Here is a 23404-nt window from a genome sequence, read left to right on the forward strand (position 1 = left end):
GGCATTTAAAGTATAAATGTCACCACATTTAAATGCGCCTCTGCCACATTTAGATTTTGAACTGGAGATAAAATACCTCTCGCTGTAACTCAGAGCACAGTCACGGAGTGATTGCTGCAATGTTATCGTATTTTTTACTTTTATTTCTTGTTTCTTTAAAAAAAATAGTCGGTGAAATCCTCGACAGCCCGGAGGACAGATTTCATTTGTTACTGCAGGAAGATAACGAACAGGCTTTCTTTTTTTTTTTTTTTTTTACCTCTGCACGCTGCTTGTGTGCTCGACTTGTGCAGGAAAGCAATCTGCCACTTGAGGAAAGGTGCTTCTACGCTGGCATGGCTCATCCAGCATCCCCTCTGTGCTGAGCAGGGCCAGTCGAAAGCCAATTAGGTGCTTAGTGCTTGATAAAGTATTTTGCAAAAAAAAAAAAAAAAAAAAAAAAAAAAAAAAAAAAAAAAAAAAAAAAAAAAAAAAAAAAAAAAAAAAAAAAGACAAATAGGAGGCAGCGCCTCGTCCCCAGCACCTGGGTGTCAGGGAGCAAGCGAGATTTTCTCCCAACCAGCTCTTCCTGGGGAGAGAAATGTGGGAGGGGATGGGAGGCTTTGCTCGTGTCTCTGCAAGGTGTTGGTGTCTCAGCGACTTCTTTTTGCGTTGGTTGGGTTTTTGATGAAGCAGCGCTGCAGGTCGTGTTTCAAATTGCAGTGTTTGCTGATGGCTTTGGAAATCAGAGGGTATTCCTGATTGTTTCTCTGCCCTTTGCTTCCCTCCTGAGAGTGGGAGGGCATCTGGGGAGCATTCTGAGGGGTAAGAAGGCAGAGGTGGAGTTTGGATGTTAGTTTTCTGTAGGTACTTTTTGTCACTTGGGGGAGAAATGCTCCAAGTGTAGAAACTGTGCAAAAAGGGGAAGATTTAATAGCAATTGCCAAACTCATCATCAGTTTTTTCAAGGTGGGAAATTGTGGAAAAAGCTAATCTTTTTACCCTACCACAACCTGATCCAGCCAACTACCCTGATTTGCACCCAAAAATGGTGGAATACCAGTGAGATATCCTCCCACCTCAACACCTCCAGGGTGGTCAGTCTCTCCATCACTGGGTATTGGGTACAGTATTTGTGGGGTCAAGCCATGACAGTTCCCTCTCCGCAGAGCCTTGAGGGGATGGTGTGGCCTGTCCATCAGTGCTCTTGGGCAGGCAGCGGTGGTGGGAAATACATGGAGGTGTTGGCAACACTGGTGGCAAGGCCACTCTGGTTGGAAAAGGCAGTTCTTGGTCATTAAAAACCTTCATTTCTCCTGTATAAAGATATCTTCAGAGAGAGCTTGAGGTACCAGCAGTCATGGTGGGTGCAAGGACGGCTGGGAAGGGTTCATATCCCAGCATTTTGAGAAGGTTCACCAGCCCTGGGTGCTGCTTTTAATCAGAATCACCTTGCAAGTGACATGCTCCTTATCACTGATGGATGGAGAAGAGTGTTTGGGGAATAATTTGCTCAGTGAACAAGTGCAAGCATTCAGCAAGTGAGGTACCAGCCTTGTTTTCTGACTCTCTGCCCTGCTGGCTGGGTAATGAAAAATCTGATTTGTAGATGATTTGAGGAAAACTGCCACTATTCATCAGATGAATTATTTGCAAAGCCTAATTCAATCAGTTCCCAAACACCACGGAATGGGACTGCTGCAGCAGCTGGAGCTGTTCTGGCCCCAGACCCCCTTGACACATTCAGCCTGCTTAGCCCAGCCGGGCACCCTGCAAATGCAGGCATTTGCACCCAAAAATGAACCCCACCGATGTCAGCATGGTGGGACCATGCGCAAGCCACACTGCACTCTTTGCTTGACTTATTTCTTGTTGTCATCTTGTGGGGTGTCTCTTTTCCCCCAAATCCGGACAGAAGAGGGAAGGACATGGTTTGGGAGGGCCAAACCTAGCTCAGCCAGACAACTTGTCCTACGGTGGTGGTGTATTGTCTCACCTCAAAGGGACAGGTGCCCTGAGAAAGGATGAGGTGGTCACACATGCCGTGCTTGCATGGGGGTGTCTTAATTCCTGTGGAGGTGTAGGTCTCCTGCCACAAGCTGCTCCCCGTCTTGGCTCTAACTGTCCCCACTGGCTGTTGGCATGGAAAGGCCCTTCGTTTTTATGCCCACACAACCTTCATGCCAACAACAGGACAGCTTGGGAGTTCAGCAGGGTGAGGAGAAGTCCCTGCCAACAGTCAGGAGGAGTTGGGTATGTTCTAGCATATCCCTGTGTGCTCAAGGTCCCCAGGCTGAGCCTGTTCCTGCCTCCTCATGGCAACCCACCTCTGCATCAGCTGTGGGTTTTAAGCATCTCCTTGGCTGCCCCGTGGGAAGCCCAGCACCCCTGCAGGAGCAAACCCACAAAGAAGCATAGGAGGCTGCCCAGAGAGAGGAATATCCATACAGGCCTCACTCACACGTGGTGTTTCTTGGCAGAAGAAGCATCTCCCCTTTCACCTCTCCACCTCCCGTTATCTTTGCAGGGTCTGATTTATGCACAGCACCTCGGCAGGCAGGACTGAATGAGCACTAATAGGATCAGATGGATGTTGAGCTGTCGAATACCATAGGGCCTGATTCAATCAGCGTCTGCTTTCTTCCAGGCTCTTCCTTTCAGGATTTTAATAATGCCAGGGCTTGGCACCAGAAGATGAAGCTGTCCGTGGCAGGAGCGGAGGATCTTATCGAGACTGCCACTGTGCAAGCGAGCCATAAATGCAGTTTCCCCCCCCAGAGAAAGTCAGGTGATGCTTGGCCCAAGCATCCCACCCCATCGAGCAATCTCTGGGGCTGACCCAGAGGTGGGGGATACCCTCATCCCATTCCCAGCGCTTCGCAGATTGGGTTTGAGTCACAGCATGCCATTTGCACTCTCTTTCCCCTGCTCAGCAGTGCTTTTCTGCTCAGGCCACTTAGCAACTCCCGTGTTGCAGTTTGCTCTGGGAATTACGGTGAAGTCCTCTCGGAGTTATATCATGGAGAGATGATGATGATGATTTTTCACATGGGCATGCAGTGAAGCATGTGCCAAATCGTGCCACTCCACAGCAGCTCCCTCGAATGTGGGCACAGGCATTTTGTAGCTGTTGGTGGTGCAGCCACGTCACATCATGTCACATCATGTGGCCAAAGACTCCCCTCCACCCCACCAGCACTGAGCTCACTCTGAAACTCAAGCAACTTTAAAGTCACACTCTTCCCTTTCTGGAAGAGGGGCTGGTGGTTTCTCTGCTGCCAGTAGAGAGATGGATATTTGTAGCCTAAACAGGTTTTTTATTCTCTCCTTTTGGCAGAATCTCCCCTTCTGTCTCCTAAATATAAAACATTAAATGTTTAGGGTATCCTTTATTTTTCTCCTGCTTTTAAGTTTGTAATTCAAGCCAGATTAGCATGGTTTCCTCTTCTGTTTTATAGCCCCATCCTGGCCCCAAGCGAGCTCTCCCAATGCTTTCAGATGTTCCTCTAATGGCTTACCTAGGCTGGAACTGGATACCCTTTCCTAATGGATTGCTAATAGCCTGTTTCTGGTTTTACAGGCTCTTTCAGTTAACTTGCAACAGCAGCGATCGCCGCACTCACACTTGTGATCTCCCCACAAGCACATCTGCACATTCGCCCCTAGATGCAGGCGGGTGGCCAGACACCGTTCTGAGCATCTTTGGGGAGCCCAGAGCAGGTCTTGCACCCAATTTGCTCCCGCCCCATAGCATTTTCCAGAGCACGATCTCCCCTTTTCGCAGCTTTTGGAGGGCAGTCACATGTGCTGAGCACTGATCAGCTCGATGCACATCCTGGGAATGTGGCAAGGCTCAAGAAGGTATTTCTTACACAGCGTCAGAGCTGGTGGCCAGACTGAGGGAGGATTTCCTCCCGTGGGCTGCCAGCAATTTGCAGATGCCGTCGTGAAGTCTAATTGAACCCATTGGCTGTGCTGACAACATGAAATGTTAACGAAGCGTGAGGCGGGCTGCGCCTCAGATCTTGAGATTTGCAGTAAAAGGTCATGAGATATTTAAAGCTAATAATGTGGTTGGGTTCTCTCCTTCCTCTTCTGTTTTTGAAGCATTAGAGCCACGTTCGTGAGCATCTGCAGAGGCTGGAAACATCCTTCTTTGGAAAAGCAAGCAGAGGTGCTCCCACAGTCACAGGATTTTAAGAGCTGGGGCAAAAAGAAAGAAATGTAGACATATGTGCCTGCTCTATCTGGGCAAATGATGGGGATTTGGGGAAAGGAGTGGGAAGTTCGTGGGTATTGCCAAATATTTAGTGTTGGGTTTGTTGGTGCGAGAACAGCATTGTCCACCGGACTGGCCTCCCTCACCCAGTGTCGGACATGGCTGCCAGGGTGGGCTCAGGGTCATCTTCCAGGGCAAAACAACACTTTTTTGCCAAACAGGTGATATCTCACAGTCTGTCTGTGGAAGTTCCTGCCTTGGACCAGCCTGAAATAACCTGAAAATGTGAGCTAATGCATATCCTGCTGGTGATGGGCAAGGGAGAGGGACAGAGAGAGTTGAGGAGGGAAGCAGTCAGTGCCACTGCCTGCTACAGCAGTGTCCCCACCAGCACTGTGGCAATGTCACTTTGTGGCAGGCGCGCTTCTTTGCGCCCATTTGCATCCCCCCCGTGCCTCTGCTGCTTCTCCTCTGCTCCCCCTCTTCATGAGGCAACCTTGGCAGGGAGGTCACCCTGAGGGAGCTGGGTTACAGCTTCACGCTTGGTAGCTTTTATTGCGGCATTTCACTCCCTTCCCCTCCTGGCTGCAAAGTCAGTGATTAAAAAAGAAGAGGAAAAAGAATTGAATTAATAGGTGGGAGCAAAATGTTGAGGCTGTAATAGTGTCGCTCACAGCTCAGTGTGGGGCAGGCAGGGCTGGAGCAGAGTGTGTCTCAAAGGAGGATGGAGGTGGGAAATGCCTAGAAATCACCTTTTCCATCCACCCTCCCCCCCAGCCTCAGGGACACAGCTGAGGCTCAGGACCCGTGGCTGGTGTTGTCTGGGTGCTCTCAGGCCAGTTGAAAACTACAAGTGACCTAAAAGTCACCAAGCACCTGGCAGCTGTAAAGGTGCCACTGAGCAGCAGAGCACTCATGCATGCACTGTGTGCCTGTACTCACCTGCATGCTCACACAGCCACAGGCAGGTAGGAAGGCCCTAGCAAGCCCAGTTTTCTCTGCTCACATGCGGAGCACCCCAGGCAGGTGCCTGTGCCCTGCCATGCCAATGCACAAGCTGCTTTCACCCGCAGCCCACTGTGTCAGTGTGGTGAATGCATCTGCGGGCAGATATGTCAGTGCTAGGCAGGGTTAGGGCTGTTCTGAGCACCCTCAGCATCCCCAATCCCATCTTCCCTGCAGCCACAAGTGAAAGTGAGCTCTGCAAGTTGTCACTTGACAGAAGGGACGAGCACATCTGGAGAGAGAGTCCTGTTATTAGCAGTGTTACAGCCCCGCTTTCAAAGATGCTCTGTATTTTGAGTTTGGAGGGATCTGTTCAGCTGCATTTGGTGTGACACAGCCCTGGCTGCAGAGGAGCCCTGTGATAGCTCGTCCTCCCAGACCCACAGCAGGGCTGAGATATGTGCACCAGCACCACAGCAGACCTTTCAGGAGGGGGTGACAGCAGGGAGCACAATTCAGACCCTGCTTGGATCCTCCACTACCTGCCTGGCAGAGAAAAACAGGAGGTCATTCACTTTTCCCAACCTTTTAATTATTCTGGTGTCCAGGTAGAACATTTTGTCTGTGGTTAGCCCAACTGATTCCTGTGGTGCTGTGGAAGGAGGAGGTATTTGGGGGCTTCTTTGTTAGTAATGAATGTCAGACCTGTTTGCTCTCCAGACATGGCTTTGAAAGGGAAAAAGTAAAACATTTCTTTTCCACATGGCGACATCTTTTCACAGGCTGCAGTGACTGTTTTGCAGTGACCCTCTTCACTTCCCAGCAGTGGAGCAGCTTGCTTGGGGATTATAGTTTTGGTTTAGTTTGTTCCCCAGGGCAGATGAGAGCCTGCTGGGATTCGCCTGCACTCATAGGGACTGAAGGAACCTGAAACATCAGTGACTTGTGTAACTGGGTCCCTACAAAGCTCCTTGTAGCCCGGTAGCAGGATCTGACTGCTCGTTGTGGGGAAAAGTGGCTGTGAAATCAAGCCCACTGGGGTGTCCCATCCCTATCCCATTTCCCCCATCATTCAGGACAACTTGAGGAGCACCCAGAGGAGGAGGAGGGTGCAAGGATGCCAGGTGCATGGCACACCTAGCTGTGCTCTTACGAGGGGTTTCCTTCCATATTTCCATGCATGCTGTGGGTAGCATAGGCTGTGTGAGCACATCAGCTTCACCCTACAATAGCCAGGGTGCTCCTTTTATTCTGGGGACAGCAGACTCATCCAGGCTTGATACACCTGGAACAGGTGCATGGTTTCTGTCCTGGCATGCACAGAGGTGGTGCGTCCCTGCCGTGGGACTGAGGGGTGCCAGCCCCCATCTCCGTATTGCCAGCAAAGCACACCCTTCCTGCACTAGGAGCTGTGCTGGAAAGCAGGAGGTGTCAAGGAATGGAAAGCAGAGCCAATGCTGCCACAGGGGAGCCAGCAAACACATTTTCATGTGGGATGCAGAGAAGGAGGCATCTGATCCCCCTCCACCTCCTTTCAACACGCACCAGCCCCCATCCCAGCTGCCAGGGCAGGGACGGTTGGGGTTTTCTTCCCTTCCTGACCCATCCCTTTCCAAAGGCCATCTGGGCTTCAGACCTGCCTGTACATCACCCTATTCACAGATAATTGCTACCTGGTCCCACTGGACCAGGAGCAAAGCCCAGAATGGGAACAGAACACAGTGACCTTTTCTACTGCTGGGGCACCCTGGCAGGGTGGGCTGTGGGCCATGGGAGCAGGGTGGGGGGATCTTGGAAGCAGGGAAGGCTTTCTTAACTCCTGCTGTGCTGAGCGCTGAAAGGCAGCGTCACCAGTCTGCAGGCAGGGACAGGAATGAGGGCACACATATATGTTCTGTGTAGGAGTGCGAATGGCTCTTGTGGATGTCCCCAGGCCTCCAGCACATGTGCAGGGGGGACCAGCATGGACAGGGGGAAAGCTGAGTGTGGGTCCATCATCTCCCCAGCCTGCCCTGGATGACTGTCCCCCACTTAACAATCCCCCGGGCTCATCCTGGTGCTTGGGACTGTGGGTGGGCGCTCAGCAGATCCATAATCGTTCCAAACAGGCTGGTTGGGGTATGTGACCACGGCATGGAATGGGATCCCAGCCTACGCTGTCCTCAGCAAGCTGTTGTCTGATTTACTGTGTTCAAGGGCTTTTTTTCATTTCTCTCTCCTCTATCTCCTCTCTCTCTTTTTCTTTCTTTTCTCTTTTTTTTTTTTTTTTTTTTTTTTTGCAATGCTAATAGCTCTGCATTGCACTGGCTACTGATCCCTCATTAATCTGGGCAGCACTTCACAGCCAGTTGGACTGACTTTTGGCAGGTGCACAAAGGCAGGCAGCGACACGCAAACCCACCCCCCCGGCCAAAAAAATTACCATGCGCAGCCTTCCTCCAACTTTTGTCTCTGTGTGGCTGGGTCGGGGATTAAGGAATTACTCTCTCTGCCTTTGATGCTGTGTGTCCATCCGTCCCCCCACAGCCTCCCCAGTGTGTCTTCCCTGCCATCTCTCCCTGTCTGTATCCAGTTGGACCCAGTCCCCATGTGCTTTCCCATCTGCTGTGGCACTTCTGTGTTGAGCCATGGCCTTTCTCACCCGCCGTGGCAAATACTGGATGTGTCCCTGGCTACCCAGCTCAGAAGTTCTGCATCCAGAGGTCATATGTGTGGGGAGAGATGGATGATGTCGTCCATGCCTTCTCTTTTTGTCTGTTGTGTAAAGCAGAGCTTAGGGCAGCATCCTCCCAGGTCCTATAAGGAAGGTCCTCCAGGTTTTCTAACCTGGGTCCTGGGGGTATGTTCCCCCTCCACAAACAAGGCACAGACTTGACCCAGTTGTGCCTCTGACACATCATCTGCAAACATTCAGGTTTGGTTTGTTGTTCTGGGTGGGGAGAGGCAGGAATTGCTCCCAAGGGGAAGCACTGAACTGGCAAGGCTCTTTGGGATAGAGAAAATGCTCCTGGATGGAAAAGCAGCCTGGCCAGGTCAGTGAGACCTCGGTGGGGCTGGCCTGTTGCAGCCTGCTTGCTACAGGTGTCAAAGAGGAGCCATGGGGACTCAGAGGATGCTGAAAGACCTGGAGAAAGCCACACACCAGCTGCATAACCCCAGCATCTTTCAGAGCCCTGTCTTCACTCTCTTATTCCAAGCCACCCCCAACCTAGCACAGAGCAATCCAGGTCTGCAGGGAGTTTTCATTTCATATAATTGTCATTAAGGATTAATTTAACTTGATCACCTTAGCATTGCCATCCACATTGGTGGATGCCACCAAACAGCTCTGGGCTGACCCCATCCAGGTGGGTCCCCACTGTGTGGTGTGCACGGTGCTGTACGGGCACCCCGGCCCGCTGTGCCCACAAGCAGTACACCTGTGAGCAGTGACTGGAGCCACTGGCAAAGGCATGAATCCCAAGGTGTGGGAGGCAGGCACAGCCTCACCATGCCACAAGACTGCAGGGAGGTGCCTTGCCAATCAGACCAGGTGATTCACAACCTGGTGGGTCTCCTGTCCCACCTACCCATCCCTAGGTGCTAGGGCCATGAAAGTGTGTCCCTATGAGAAGAGGGTACAGAAATTGCCTCTGCAGCTCTGCTGGGTGCAGCAACGGGTGTGAAGAGCCCATCACGTCTGAGGATCCTGATCCAGCTTGGACCCTGGTCCTGGGCTGAGGAGGGCGGGAGCTTGGTGGGGCTGGTGGGATGTGTCTTAGCCAAGACTCCCTGCATGTTGGAGGATGCACAGCCTTGTGCTGCAGGAGGAACTGGCATCCTCCTTATCTTTTCCCTGTCCTCCCTTCTGTCCAGACCTTGCAAGATTTCCGTTTTCACCTATCCCATTAAGTTAAATGGTCCCGAACCATTTTCCGGCAGGATGGACTGTGCCTATGCCCCCAGGATGGGAGCAGCCACCCCCCTGGTATAGATTGCTGGGGACCTGTGAGCTAACCCTTTTACCTGGTCAAGAGGCAGCACCTGTGACCCTAGGGTTGGCGCTCAGCATTTTCAGTTTGCTGGAAACTCAGGGAGACCCTGCATGGAGCCCCACCAGGGTCTGCGTTCGTCTGCACCCCATATCAGGCTCTGCCCAGCCAGGCTGTGATCTTGGATCCCTTGGCAGGCACCCTGAGTAACTTCCCCCATGCCAACAGGTCAGACCCTATGTCTATGTCACCCTATGACAGGTGAGACCCGTGTCACAGTGGGAAGATGTCCCCTGGATGATAGAGGTGGACTCAGGCTTTGCTGATAGTGGTTTAGTGCTTAGGCACATGCCAGCTTGGTACAAGCCTGCAGTGAAACCAGTGGCACCCCATTTGCATCCCACCAGCACCATTGGTGTCGGTCATGGTGTCAGACCCGAGTTAGTGGTGTGAAGAGAGGCAGGACCCCCATCCAGCCCCAAAATCTGCAGCAGTGAGATGGACACGCGGCTTTCTCCATGCTGCCGAGTTTTGGTAGCACTTCATGCCTTGCTGGCAGCAGGAGGCCCTTTGCTCCCTGTCGGCTGTGGGGGAGACCAGTCCGGTCTGCCTCCAGATGTGCTCCAGATGTGGGGCTCCTACGGGCCCAGGCTGGGTGGCAGGAGCAGCTGGAAATGAAGAGCCCAAGGGCCCTGATGTGCTGGGCGGAAGGCTGGATGCAGCCCTGGAAGTGGGAATAGGAAAAAAAAGCTCTCAACTGGTGCAAGAAAGCAAAATTGCCTCTCTGCCTGGTAAGGGATCCTCTACAGAGACTGTAAAAGCCCGGGGTGGGGAGGGAGAGGGCTGCAGTTCACATGCCAAAGGGATTAAATCTGTGCCAGGTTGTTGCATGTGCTGCACCATGGTTTCTGAAAAAGGGCTGGTTCTTTCTCAGGGTGGGTTTCTACTTTTCAGATACCCCTGTAAGCAGTGGGGTGATGACATTGACCACACCAGGCACTGGTGTGCACCTACATCTTTGGTGTGCACATCATCCCTGTGTGTGTAAAGCCACAATGCCAAGACAGCCTCATCCCACAGGTGCATTGGCTCAGGTACCTCCAGGGCACTCCAATGGTGCAGCTTTTCTTTCTTTGGCTTCAGGGACCTGGCAGAAGTTTTCATCTTGCTCCTGTAATTGAACTGAGTTCTTAATAAAATTCAGCCTTTGGTGCTCCCTGGGGCAGTGGGATTCTGTACCTGACCTTCTCTTGGGTGGCTGGGGAGGTGTGGAGGTCTCTGTGTGGCTTGCACCATGAAGTTCCCCCCACTCATGAAGTGCTGCTTGTTCTGCTTGAGCTTGAGCCCCCGGCTGATCACTGGTGTGCAAGGATGGATTGCATTAGACACACACCACCCCCTTATCCCTCCAGCATTTTTATTATCAGTGTGTCTGGGCAGACAGACAGGGTTCAGGGCAGACAAGGGATGCTGTGTGTCCATCCCCCCCACCCACCCATGCACAGGCAGCATAGTAGGGTAGTGAAGTTGGCAGCATGTTGGTCCTCAGTCTGAGAGATGGGGTGGAGGGCATGCTCCTGCCCTGGTCCCCTCCATACCCTAAGGACCCCAAGGCCAAGTCTGACTTCATCCCTGGAAGGTCACTTGGGTGCTGAGCCCTCCCCTTCGGTCAGCCAGGCGTGTTTGGTCACTGGTATCTGTGCCATGAGGGACCATTCCTGCTGAGCATCTACATACCCCTGTGCTTAAGCCAAGCTCCGAGTGGATCAGAGATCCCCCAGAAGGTGTGGACACAGTCTGGGGTTAAATCACCGGACTTTGCAGCAACAAGGACAGGCTGGACAGGACCATATGTGGCTCAGGTAGCAGTGACAACAGGACAGAGGGAATATTTTCTAGGAAAGACAGCTGGACACAACTTGATCCTTGTCCAAAGGCCCAGCCAGAGGGATGGAAGCCAGGACAGTGGGATACCACAGGCACAGGAGCAGGGTGGCCAGGGGTGTTGCTGGTGGGAAAGCCTCCTCCCAGCACTGGCAGTATTGCCCAGAAAGCTTGTTGCACACCCCATCCACTGCCTGTGATATCCAAATCCCAGCTGCCCTAACATGTCTGAGGGAGCCTGCACACACATCTGTTAGTTTCTGGTGACCTCTAGAGGAAGCTGCTCCACTCAGGCACCACGAGTCTGGGAGCAGGACCGGGTCTCCAGACCTTTGGTTTTGCTGCACATGGAGCATCTCCCTTTGCATCCCTGCCCAGGGCTCATGCCTCTCCCCACAACCCCCCAGTATTTCCCAAAGTGCTGCAAAATCTTGTTAACGTCCTCTAGCTGAGCTAAACATGCTGACCACCTTCTGACCACCCTCCCCTCCCCACTGCTGCCCTCAGGTTGAGCTGTCGGATGGGACGTCGCACACCATCACGGATGCCTACGCTGGCAAGGAATACATCATCCAGGTGGCAGCCAAAGACAACGACATCGGCACGTGGAGTGACTGGAGTGTGGCTGTTCATGCCACCCCCTGGACAGAGGAGCCCAAACATCTCACCACAGAGGCCCAGATCACAGGTAAGAGCCCCTTCCCACTACAAACAGGGCTGTGCCTGCGGCCAGGATAAAACCAGGAGTCCTGGCTGAGGGACCTCCTCTCTGGCTCTGTGCAAGTTTTGTCCCCAGACAAGGATATCCCCTGAGCACCTGGGGAGCTGCAGCCCTTCACCCTACACTTTCCCTGTCAGCAGGTGCAACCATGGCCTGAGGAATGCTGACTCAGCTCACTTGGGTCCAGCATCCTTCTTGCCGGCATGCTTGGGGTGGGACAACAAAGATGGGCATTGTTTTATTATTATTATTATTGTTACTGTTATTCCCTTTTAGTGTTGTCCCCCTCCATCCCTCCCTCCCCTCTCCAGTCCTACCCCCTCCACACCTCCGACCCCTCACAATGGCTCGGAGTGATGCCAATTCAAAATAAAAGCCACAAAGTTAACAAGTCTCTGTTTCTAGGAAAGAGCTGGGACTGTGTCCAAATGGGTGTTATCAGCCCTCCGTTTCCCAGAAGGGATGGAGCAGACCCTACACTGGTTCCCCTGACTCCTGTGCAGAGACACCCCCACTTTTAGAAACAGCACCCAGTAGAGCACCTGGAAGTTCAGGCAGCAGCACGGATTTGCAGTACCCCGTTCCCAGGGGGATGAACTCCCTCAAGGAGTGCAGGCACATCTTGCAGCAGTGCTAGTGCTGGGGATTTGGTTTTGCTTTTATATCTGCCTGCATTGTGCTAAATGTAAATACCACTTCCAATGGCACCTGCCTGCTCCCTGTGCAGGCACACGTGTGTCCCTCACACACATGCCCTTTGCACACATGTCCCTGTGCATGCAGTTTGGTGCAGCCCTGCAGGGCTGGTGTGGGACACTCCAACGCCAGGGCTGAGTCTCACTGTGACACCTCAGTGGAGTCTGAAAGATGTCAAGACAGACCCTTTTGGCCCTCAGCAATCAGCCCAGATTGTCTGGCCAGGGGTACTCTGGTACTCTGGATGTGGCCAAAGATGCCCCAGTCTGACTGCCCATACAGGTCCTTCCTGCAATCCCGCAGCTCTGTGCAGGGACAGATAACCCATCTGGTCCAGTACAAAGGAGGACAAGCCCTGTGAGCCAGCCCAGCAACCACAGGCATGTCTGGGATGTTCTGTGGGTGAGGGATGCTCTCTGCTGAGAGATGTGGCTCATCGTGACTTCTTAGCTAAATTTCCCATAGAGCTGGTGCTCAGAGTAGCCCGGCTGGGCGGGATGGTGATGGGGAGGGATGCCCAGCTCTGCCTGATTGCACAGGCATCTCCAAGCAGTCACTGTCACATCAGGGAAAGTCTCATGGATCACACCATCCCTTGAATCATCCCACCCCCTCCAGCTCGCTCAGCCCTAGTGTGGCATAACAGTGAGGGCAATTTGGGGATGGGACAGTGCGCTATCCCCACCCACAGGAGAGCAGGGCTGCCTCTATGGGATGCATCCCAGGGCGTTCCAGCTGCCCTCGACATCCACTTTCCCTCCCTACAGAGACAACAAGCGCTAGCACCTCCTCTTTCATGGCGCCACCCACCACCAAGATCTGCGACAAGGGGGCCGTGGTGGGCAGCGGGGCCGTGGCAGTGTGTTGGACAGCTGGACTGGTCGTGGCTGCCTATAGTGCCCTCTTTATTTAGTGAGTATCTCCCAAATCAGAGGCGTAAGAGGTGGGGTGTGGGTGCATGGGGACCCTAGGGGCTTTAGTGTGGTTGGGAAGGCGATGCTTCAGCCAGGCTGTGGCGGGCATTGAGAACAAGTAATTTGGGTTTTTCTTGCAGTTTTTTGTAAATGCACCAAGTCTGATTGCTTTTCCAAATGGATGTTCTGGTGGAGATCTCCAAAATGGCTTTTCAAACAAAGCCGGCAAAGGGGTCAGTCTTTGATGTCTCATTCTCAGCAGCCCTTCTCCCCCTCAACTGCTGATTTTTCAAGAGGCAAAGGAACCACGTGAAAATCTAAGGCCTTTGCGTAGTGATGGAAGAAAAATTGTGTGAGCTCAGAAAATTCACAGATGCATCTCAAAAATGTCCTTAGTTTCGCTTAGAGTGGAGTTGGCAGCCTGGAGAGCCACAAAATTTCCTGTTCCTCTACAGATCAGGGCTGCTGTATCATGGGTGTCCCACTCAAAAATCTTTTCACTGTACCCAAGCTGCCCAAAAACTGGGGGATGGATCTTGGTGTAGCCACCTGTGTCACCTTTGGGAGAGAAAGAACATGCCACCCATCCTTTGATGCCCCAGGGGGTGTCCAAGGAAAAGCCCCCAGTGGGAATGAGGTCCTTTGCTCCCCTCTGACTCACTATGTCACCTCATGTGTGGCATTAGTGGTGGCATCAGGAGGGGCAGTGGCCTGCAGCTGGGGAAGGATGGGGAGGGTCCAGTCCTGGGAGGAAGAGGTGGAAAGGATGTATTTGGGCACCTGGGTTCTGGGAAGGGCTGAATTTCCCCCGTGGAAAAAGATCAAATTCTCCTTGGCGTGTCCCATCGGTGAGGAGCGGGACCATGACCCTTCTCCTCCCACCTTGCAGATCTCCATCTGTCCATCCATCGCAGCCCAGTGCAGACGCCTCCCCATCGTCCGCCACCGCCACCGCCCCCCGCCCCGCTGCCCCACTCCCGGGTTGAGTCTCTTATCTCTTCGATTTTGCACACACTGAGGACGTATCACGCTTCTCGCCATCGCTTCGGAGGAGGACAGAGCCGCTGCCGTCCCCTGGGGAGCCGCAAAATCCTCTCCCAGCCCGGAGCAAGGAGACCTTGCAAGGAGACATCCCCGTCCCCCTTTGCCCAGCAAAGTGAAGCGAGCCTGGGCCCCGTGCCGCAGCTGAGGGCCCCACTCATACAGCTAACCCCCCCACGCCAAAGACGTGCCTACTGCCCCCCGCAGCAGTGCACCGAGAAAAGGGGATATGAAAATGGGGGGGTGGTGAGGGGAACGATGCTCCAAGCTGTGTACCCCCTTATGGCAAAAGGGGGTCCCCCAAGGACCGGACTTGCTCCCCTGAGCTCTCGACCACGTGGCGAAGCTGGAGTGGTGCACAGGTCAGGGGGTCTTGGTCCCCTCCGAGGGGATGATGGATGGGACAACTGGTGGCTTTCACAAGTGTGATGGGGAGCAGGGAGCTGGCAGGGTTTTAGTGGAAAAAAAGGAAATGAAACACCAGTAAAACCCTCCTGCCCCTTGCTGAGCACCTGGAGAGCTGTCCCTCCACCTCCTTCTCCGCAGCACCCTGCAGGAGCCTTTGCCACCCCCAACCCCACCCCAACATCACCCCCAAACTTTTAACCATATTGGATACAGGGAATCACCCCCATTGATGTCTTTGTCTCATTCTCCAACAAAAGCAGAATAGCTCTGCTGTTGCCTTTAGAGCTGGAGCCCTGCAGACCTGTCCCCTGCTGTCCCCCGCTGTCCCCAGATGTCCCTGTGCCTGCTCTGCTCTCCTCCCCATCCTGCCCGAAGTCCTGTTTTGTAAAGACACCTCCTCTTGCCCCTGCCTGGACCCAAGCGCAGTATTTAATACCGTACGTCCTAGTATTCCCACTGTTGACATGCTGTATTTGAATTTTTTATAGATGTATATATATAAAAAAAAAAAAGAATCAAAAAAAAAGTAATAGAGGGGATAAAACTAAGCTCACACAGAGACAACGCACACATGCACACACACACACAGACACACACACACACACGCACCAGGAGAGACTGTCTTCATTAAATGTTCATTTCATGATGACTGGAGGCTCTGGGTGTTATTTCCTCTCTGTCTGGAGTGGGTGTTTTTGTCTGTCTGCTTCTGTGTGTCATGCTGGCTGATATGGGGAGGACGTGGGGACAGCAGTGATGGGGACACAGACACCCTGGAACCTGCCCTGGGGCTTGAGACCATAGCGTCATCTTTCCAGGGGGATGGGAAACACAGAAACTGGCCTTCAGGACATCCTGAGAAGGTGCAGTGGGGATACCCACTCTGGAAACTCCCCGTGATGGAAAGGGGATGGTTGTCACCACCCTGTGTGACACCCGTATGGTGATGGGGAGGCACCACATCTCCCTGTTCATGGGCCCTTGATGATGAACCCATGTCTTCCTGAGCTCTGACTGCATCCTGACACCTCTTGGACCGGCAGGAGGATGGAGGCCTACCTGTGCCCCACTGCAGCCTAGAGGCTGGAGGTGGCACGTAGTCACAATTAATGCACTTTCCTTGTCTGATTAATAATTGCACGTTAGGAAAATGTCACTGCCCAAGATGCTCTGAATTAAACTTCCATCAGGGCAGGGCTCACAGGGACCCAGTGTGGGGGCAATGGATGCAGTAAAGCACTTAGCTGGAGTCTGTCTTCTCCCCATGTGCCTTGCTTTTGAGCACCACCTGGAGCAGAGATGCTACCAAGCTGCAGTTCATCCTGGGGGAAAAAAGCTCAGTTTTTTAGCAAATTACCTATCCAGTGCCCCACAGAGTCTCTCCAGCAGGGACATGGGTGTGTGGAAGGATGGGTGCATGCATGCATGGTGGTGAATTGATGGATGAATGGGTGGAAGGAAGGAGGGATGAAGGTGAAGGAGGCACAGCCTTGGCTCTGCAAAGCCTGAAGGCAGTACAGAGCTGGTCACTAGATCTCACCAGGCACTTGCTGTGATTGTAGCTGTGCTGGGACTCTCTTAGAGGAGAGCTCAGTCCGATGCAGCCCTGTCTCTGGCTCGGCCATGCTGGCGGCAGCACAGCCCCACATGCTGGCTTGGTTCACTGGTTAATGTTCCATTACCAGACAACATGCCTCCGTCATTTATTAATGTTTCATTAGTGTTAAAAACATCTGGTAATTAATTATGCACTAATTATGGATTCACAGTGCTAAAAGCTGGGGTAATCTACCATAGCAGATGGCTCTTTGGGGCAGGGGGAAGGAACAGCTCTTAGCAGAGATGAAAATGTCAGGCCCAGCCCTTGCCTGGGGGAAGCAACCCAGACAGACAGATTGCCTTCATCTCCACCCCGGATCTCCATGCCTGGTCTGGAGGCATGCTGTCTCAGGTTATTAAGGAGAGGAAACCTGTCCCTCTCAAGCTGTTTCAGGGACCAAGAAAGCAATGGTTCCACTGCCCAGGGCAGCTGTACAGGAAGCCATCTGAGAATGGTGGCTTTCACACAGAGCCCCGGGCACCCTCCAGCACCTGGAATTGGTGCACAGTTTGCTGCTGGCTCTGGACTGAGGTTCGTCAGCCCCTCCGTGGTGCCTGGTTGCATTAAGCATCAGTCCATAAAGCAAAGGGTGTTATAAAAGCCCACTTGTTAAGTGCCCCAGGAATATTACGTACAGATGTGCAGAGATGTTTCAAACTGGGGAAGGTCCCAGGAGAGTGTCCCTGCCAAGCAGAAAATCCATCCACTTAACAGTATAAATCCATACAGGAAGAAAGAGGGAATTACAGTGCTCAGAGAGACCTGTGCATCACATAACCTGAAATCCAATACATCACTCGGGCGCAACGGGTCCCTGCATCTTCCCAGCACATATGTGGCAGTAAATCCCACCTTAGGTGTTGTTTTGGGCTGTTGCTGATGCGAGAGCAGCCTTGCACGGAGCTCCCCAAGCTCTGCAGGAGGGATCAGAAGTGCAGGTGGAAAGCAGGAGCTATTTCCTGGACGTGAGGCCTCGTAGGAAGCAGAGAGCCCCCTTGCTTGAGCAAGGGGAATAGGACTGAATCACTGCACCTCCTGCATCCTTCCCGGAGACGGGTGACAACAGAGACTTCATCCTCCCTGACCCAATAGTCAGAGAATCTACCTGCTCCCACACCAGCCTCCCAGGAGCCTGGAGCCCCCAGAGGATAAAAAACAGCTTGTTTATCACAAATTAGGCTGACAGGGTGGAGTCTTGTAGCCTTTGATGGGGCAGCATGCTTTCGTGGATAAAGGAGGAGCAGTGGGCACTGTGCTGTGTGTTTCCTCTCTGGCAGAGCATTACAGCCACAGGCGAGAGCAGAAAATGAAGGCAGGCTCAGCTGTTGAAAAAGCACACTGCTAGCTGCACAGCCAGACCCAAGTGTGAGAGCTTGCTGAGCCAGGTGGAAATGCCAGGTGGGATCTGTTGAGCCAGCTGGCAGAGGAGAGCTGCTGCTTCTTTGCACAGGCATAGAAGTGGTCCTCAAGGGGCAAACATCCTCCTCCATCACAACAAAAAGGAGAGGTGGGAGGTGGAAGTGAAAGCAGCAGGATCTAGTGGAAAGGTGGTCCCCAGGATGAAAGCATGAAGAGCAGCATCTGCAAGGGGTGAGGATATAGAGTCGGCTTGACTTGGAGGAGCCCAAGCCCCAGTCCTCAACCAGTAATGGTGTCAAGTCCAGAAAAATACAAGAGCCCACCCCAAACCACAGGATATTATAGCCATCCTTCCAGGTTATAGCCATCCTTCCAGGTCTCTCTTTCCCAGTTGCAGGAGGGATGGCTCAGGCACCAAGGTTCCCCCTTGAGGAAAGGCTCCTCTCTGCTATCCTGTAGCTTTTAGTGATTCAGCCACCACCCCACAGAGAAGCAGGCAGAGCTTCAGCTGGGGACCCTGATGGTAGAAACAACTTTGGGCATCCCTGTAATGCTGTAGGGCAGAGGTTGGTAGCAACAAGAGGTGATAGATGGCCACAGCAGACCACAAATGACAGTCCTGGACCATCTTATTCCTTGGTGCCTCCAGATAAGGACTTGATGCATCTCCAGAAGAAACCGTCTGTTATTTGAAGAGCCTCCTAGCAGTGATTCTCTTCTTCCTCATGTCTGTCCTGACTGGTTCAGCATTCGTCCTGGTACTGTGTCCCTGGTCCCCAGACACCTCCACCTGCAAACTCACACCCTCCTTCCCCACAAGGCCAGCCCTGAAAACTCCTCAACCTCCAGATGGGCAGCTCCCACCACTGCCTTCTCAGCTCCTCATTACTGTCCCAGTGCTGCGACCTCCCTGTTCACCTCCAGTCTGCCCCAGTGCCCTGACTGCTCTGGCCAGGGTGACCCACATGAATTATCTGCTCACAGCATCCCAAACCTCCCTGCATGCAGACAAGCAGCTAAGCACAGCCCACCCGGCTCAGCTGCAGCAGGGAGACCAGACCACACCAGGGTCCTCTAATAAGCAATTGACTCTTTTTTCCCTCCCTTTCAAGAAAAAGCCAAGCATTAATTTGGCTTCTGCCACTCTGTTTATCTAATAGCATTGCTGATTGATTGTCTTATTTATAACTCAGATCCGGTGTCTGGGCTGCTCGCAGAGACGGGGTGATTGATGGAAAGAAGACAGCCAGGAGGGGACTTAATGGAGCCATGTGGCTGAGCAGCGGAGTAGTGGCTTAGGCATGAAATGAGTGTCTCCCACAAGTCTGGGCTCCTCTCCTTCTTTTCTGCTTGGTTCCCGGGGAAGCTGCTAAGTGCTGGGAGAGAGCAGCATGCTCCCTACCCCCCTGCCAAAACCAATCAGGGACCGTACTCAGGTCTCCCCTCCAGCAGCCTGAAGGAGGACAGGCCAACGGGACACAGCCAACAGGGACTTGGACTGCTTCCCAAGAAGGCATCATAGAGTCTCTGGGAAGGCCTTCCCCTTCCATTGTGGAAGGGGTAGTTGAAAGGTGTGAGACAGCCTGTTCCCTGCCCAGCCACCAGACTGCTGTCAGGATGCCTCTCCCGTCGGCTGGAAATCAGGTCCTTGCACAAGCAGATGGTGCAGAGAGAAGCCTTTCCCATGCAAGACAAAGTGGCAGCATCCTCTAGAGATCTCAGTTTTGTCCAAAGCTGGACTGAGATGTTTGTAAATCCTAGAGAAAGTGTCTCTGTTCCTGACAACCAGTGGGCACTAATCCCAGCAGAGTTACCAACCCATGTATGAAGCACCCCATGGAGACAATCGCTGCCATAAAGCAGCAGCAAATGGGGAAGGACATGCAGCCAAGGAGGCGACATGCTATTATTTAGAGTCATGCTGGGGATGTGTGACAGCCTGGGTATGTCCTAAACCTCCAACCTGCGGACTCACCTCAGAGCAGCCCATCCCACAGCTGCAGGACTGGGTCATGGTCAGGAGGTGGCTCACAACTCCCCAAGAAAGCATTTGGCTTTGATCTGAACCAGAACTAAACCCTCATCTTGTCCATATCAGTTTGGGAAAAAAAAAAAAACAACATATTGGTTCAGTCAAAATATTTCATTGCTATTTAATGGTCTTTATTTCATGTCTGATTGTAACAGATAATCTAATACAAGCCTCAAGCAAAGCCAAGCACAGTTGTTTTATTATGAAGGACCCTATCAGCCAGCTTTGACGTGGCCAAACCCTGCTCCTTTCCTTTTTTGTTTTTCTTCCTTTTTTTTTTTTCCACATCTGAAATTTGAGCAAAACCAAAGCAGCTTCATGAACATTGCTGTTCCAGTGGACTGAATGAAACCAGCCTGGGGTCAGGTCTCCAGCACTGGGCATAATGGTGTTCCCATCACCAGCGTTCAGTAAACACTTTTCAATGCCTTATGGTAGAGTTTTATTGCTTCCAGGAGAAACCTCCCCTTGGAAAGTCCCCCTGGACCACCAGACATGAGCAGGTTGATGCACAGACCCTTTGGCTGGGGTGTCCCCAGCCGTGGTGGTCCCTCTGTGGGTGATACCACTTATCACCTCACCATGTGCCTGGAGCTGTGGGGAGAAGGGACCAGGACAGGGCAATCCTTGCAGGATGCTGGAAGATGGAGGGGCCCCTGAGCACTGGGAGCGGAAACAGCCTTTGATGTGGAAGCTGTCCTTTCGCAAACACAATGAGTTGCAGAGAAGTTTTATAAACATGGCTATTGTTGCTCCATCCCTTTGGTGGGAACAGATGGTTGGAGTGCTCTGTTCAGCCCCCCTTCCCTCCCCTCATTCCCTACCCCCATTAATAAAGCCCCAGCAAGTCCAGCGCCGCTAAGGTTTTCCCAAGGGGGATCAATAAATAAATGTAATAACAACAAAGGGGCCCATGCAGACGAGATTGGGTTACAAAGAGGCCTCGGCCCCCCTCCTCCTTTCCGTGTGAGAGTCACTGCGCGCAGGCACTCTGGCCAGTTTGAGGAGAGGTTCCTCCATCCTCACTGTCCATGGGAAGCAGAGACAGGATCTTCCCACTAAAAAAGCCAGGCACCACCTGGAAGTCCCCACCCTGCAGTCAAGGATGGCAGTGTGTGACCTTCATGGTCACCTTGCAGCCTTGGCCATGGGACATTGTTGGCATATAGCTCCCAGCTCCCCACCTTTGGAAGTCACCTGAGGTAGCTCTGGGAACAGGCTCACCCACTGACCCTGGATGTGCAGCTGGCAGGTACCTTCTTCTTCCATGATTTTCTGGTTGCTCCAAGACCTTTCCCAGCAGGATCCCACACAGCATAGGTGCACTTGGGAACAGATGTCAAGGCTTCACCTTGGCTCACTTTTTGCCTTGCCCTTGCCTGACAACAGACCAGGCAGTTTTCTGGCCAGTTGCAAAGCACCGGTGACTCTGACCTGCTCCTCAATCGTGGGGTTCTATGCAGGGCTAGGAGCTAAGGTTTGCTAGGATTAAACCAGGGCAGAGCAATCTGCAGGCAGGTTATCCTTGTGGAAACCACCAGCATGCAGCAAATGCTGCCCATGAGGCTGCAGGGCAGGATAGCAGCTTCTCCAGGAATATCAGTAGGGTTTGAAAGCTGCGACAGCATCTCACCAGACTCTGGATGTTGGAGAAGTCATGCTGAGGTGCTTCATCGAGTGGCCTCTCCTTTGGGAAAGGAGGACACCAGCTCAACAAAGTTTTCCAGGGACTCATCTACCAAGGAAGGGCCTGAGCCTGGAGTAACCCCGAGGGGAGGGACTAGAGGGGACTTCGGTGATGTGCAGGAGAGACTGAGCAGAGAGTGTGATCCAGAGAGCCAACTGTGAGCCCTGATGCCACAGTCCTGTTCCAGGGAGGCTGCTAGCTGCCATTGTCCAATCTCCTCCCCAGCTGGTTCCTGGTGCTTCGAGATGATGGGATGCTGGTTTTATCTGTGCAGGACTCCTGCAGCTGGGGGTCAGTGGGACGAAATGTGTCTCACACACGCACATGCACGCACCACCGCCTCCCCTCCGAGCCGCCCTGGGAATCCCCTCCTCCCCCTGACCCCTCGGTCATAAAAAAATTAAAACTCTCGATATCATCTCACATAAACGTGGATTTGAGGCCCCGTCAGTCACCAGACACGTCCCACAATCTGCACTGGCTCCAGACAGCTGGAGGGGTTTGCTGGAGGACCAGAATGACTTCATGCCGCCTCCCACGTTCCGGGGGGTTACCCAAAGTGCTTGGTGTGGGGAGGGGAGCCTGGGGCTGGGAACATGCAGCCCCATCCCTACCATGTCGCCACCATGCCATGCTCTGGACCCAACAGGATAGGTGCTAGTCTGGGGAACAGCATTAGGCACATGTAGGAAAACACGCCCGGGGTGCAGGGGCGCGAGCGAGGCAGCTGGCCCGGGCTCCGGTGCCGGTGAGGTTTATGAGGGCTGACCCCTTGCACCGAGCGCCTGGGGCAGGATAAATCCCACTCCGCCTCGGAGTGCAGGTGCAAGGGGGCTGCCGGAGAGGGGAAGGGACTACAGATGCATGGGGGATCCGGCAAGGGGGAGCTGGGGCCGGCCTCAAGCTGTGTGCTGCTTTGGGTCCATCCCAGCGGTGGGAATGGGCCCCTGTTTGCTCCAGAGCCTCCACATTGCCCTGAGGGTGCTCTTGGCAGGGTTCCCTGCATGTAGCCTACCATGGGGATGCTCAGGGGTGTGAGAAGACCTGCACCATGCCAGTAGATATGCCGTGGGATGCCCAGAGGAGACTCATGGCATTGTGGGGGTACCCATAGCATCCCCTGTATACCCCAAGTATTTAAGTACCTGGATCCAGAGTTTTGTGACCCACATTCACCCCTGGTTTAAGTCCTATCAAGGATCTCCTAGCCACTAGAATGAAATAAACGGGAGATCATCTAGTCTCTACTCCTCCTGGTGTCTCAGCCAGGTGGCAGGAAAGATGCTGTGCCAAATGCCTCAAGGCAGGGTTCTGGTGATGTCCCCAGCCATGTGGTTCCTCCAACACTGGGACGGGACATACTTAAGACCTACACTGGGAAAGACACCTAGAATGGACATAGCCCCCAGTCCTACAAGCACCACCCTGAGCAGTGCGTCCTGCTGGGTCTGGGGCGTGGGGAACATCATGTGCAGGGTTGACAGGGAGTTTTGCAAAAGCAACAGGGATTTCAGCCCATAACCTACCTCCCCCTATTTCATGTAGCACTGATAAGAATCCTTGTCTCAGGAGCCAAGCAGGGGGCTGGGAACCTTTCTCTGAGTGAATTATAATCATCTTTTGGAAAAAAAAATAACACAAAGCAGGTGGCTTGGCTCAAAGGTGGATAAATGCCCGTCACAGAGCACTTGACTGAAGCCAAGTGCAAACCTGCCTTTGGACTCTTTGAAGTCAGCACATCTTCATGCTCTCCATGGTTTTGGGGCTCAAACCCTCAGTGTCGGTGCTTGGGTAATTTATAGACTTGTGAGGATATCCAGAAAACTCTTTCTGTGAACCTCCTGCATCAACCCAGTCCAGCTGGCCAGGTTGTGCTTGCCTCCCATGAACAGCTTGGTAAAAACACTGTACGACATGAATCATCCCCAAAAGTAAATGCTAGCATTTG

At 53.0% G+C, this 23404-nt stretch overlaps 1 protein-coding gene and 1 long non-coding RNA gene across 8 annotated transcripts in view; one reads left to right on the forward strand and one right to left on the reverse strand.

Annotated features, from left to right (window-relative positions):
- The window catches only part of CNTFR (ciliary neurotrophic factor receptor), a 202381-nt gene extending 186954 nt beyond the window's left edge, over positions 1 to 15427 (forward strand). For all 7 annotated transcript variants that reach the window (XM_027722242.2, XM_027722244.2, XM_027722243.2 and 4 more), the window contains 3 exons: positions 11506 to 11686; positions 13183 to 13327; positions 14219 to 15427. In XM_027722242.2, coding sequence (XP_027578043.1) covers positions 11506 to 11686; positions 13183 to 13327; position 14219 — 327 coding nt within the window. In that variant the 3' untranslated portion in view covers positions 14220 to 15427. The remainder of the gene's footprint in view (positions 1 to 11505; positions 11687 to 13182; positions 13328 to 14218) is intronic.
- LOC120323790 lies at positions 5465 to 9242 on the reverse strand. Its single transcript, XR_005564635.1, has 2 exons — positions 9149 to 9242; positions 5465 to 5689 (listed from the first exon to the last, which is right to left on the reverse strand). It is a non-coding gene; the product is annotated as an uncharacterized LOC120323790 (long non-coding RNA).
- Positions 15428 to 23404: the final 7977 nt, after the last annotated feature.

Source organism: Pipra filicauda, unplaced genomic scaffold, assembly GCF_003945595.2.
Source record: "Pipra filicauda isolate LSUMZ 115617 unplaced genomic scaffold, ASM394559v2 scaffold343_size770392_pilon, whole genome shotgun sequence".
Classification (NCBI taxonomy): Eukaryota; Metazoa; Chordata; class Aves; order Passeriformes; family Pipridae; genus Pipra; species Pipra filicauda.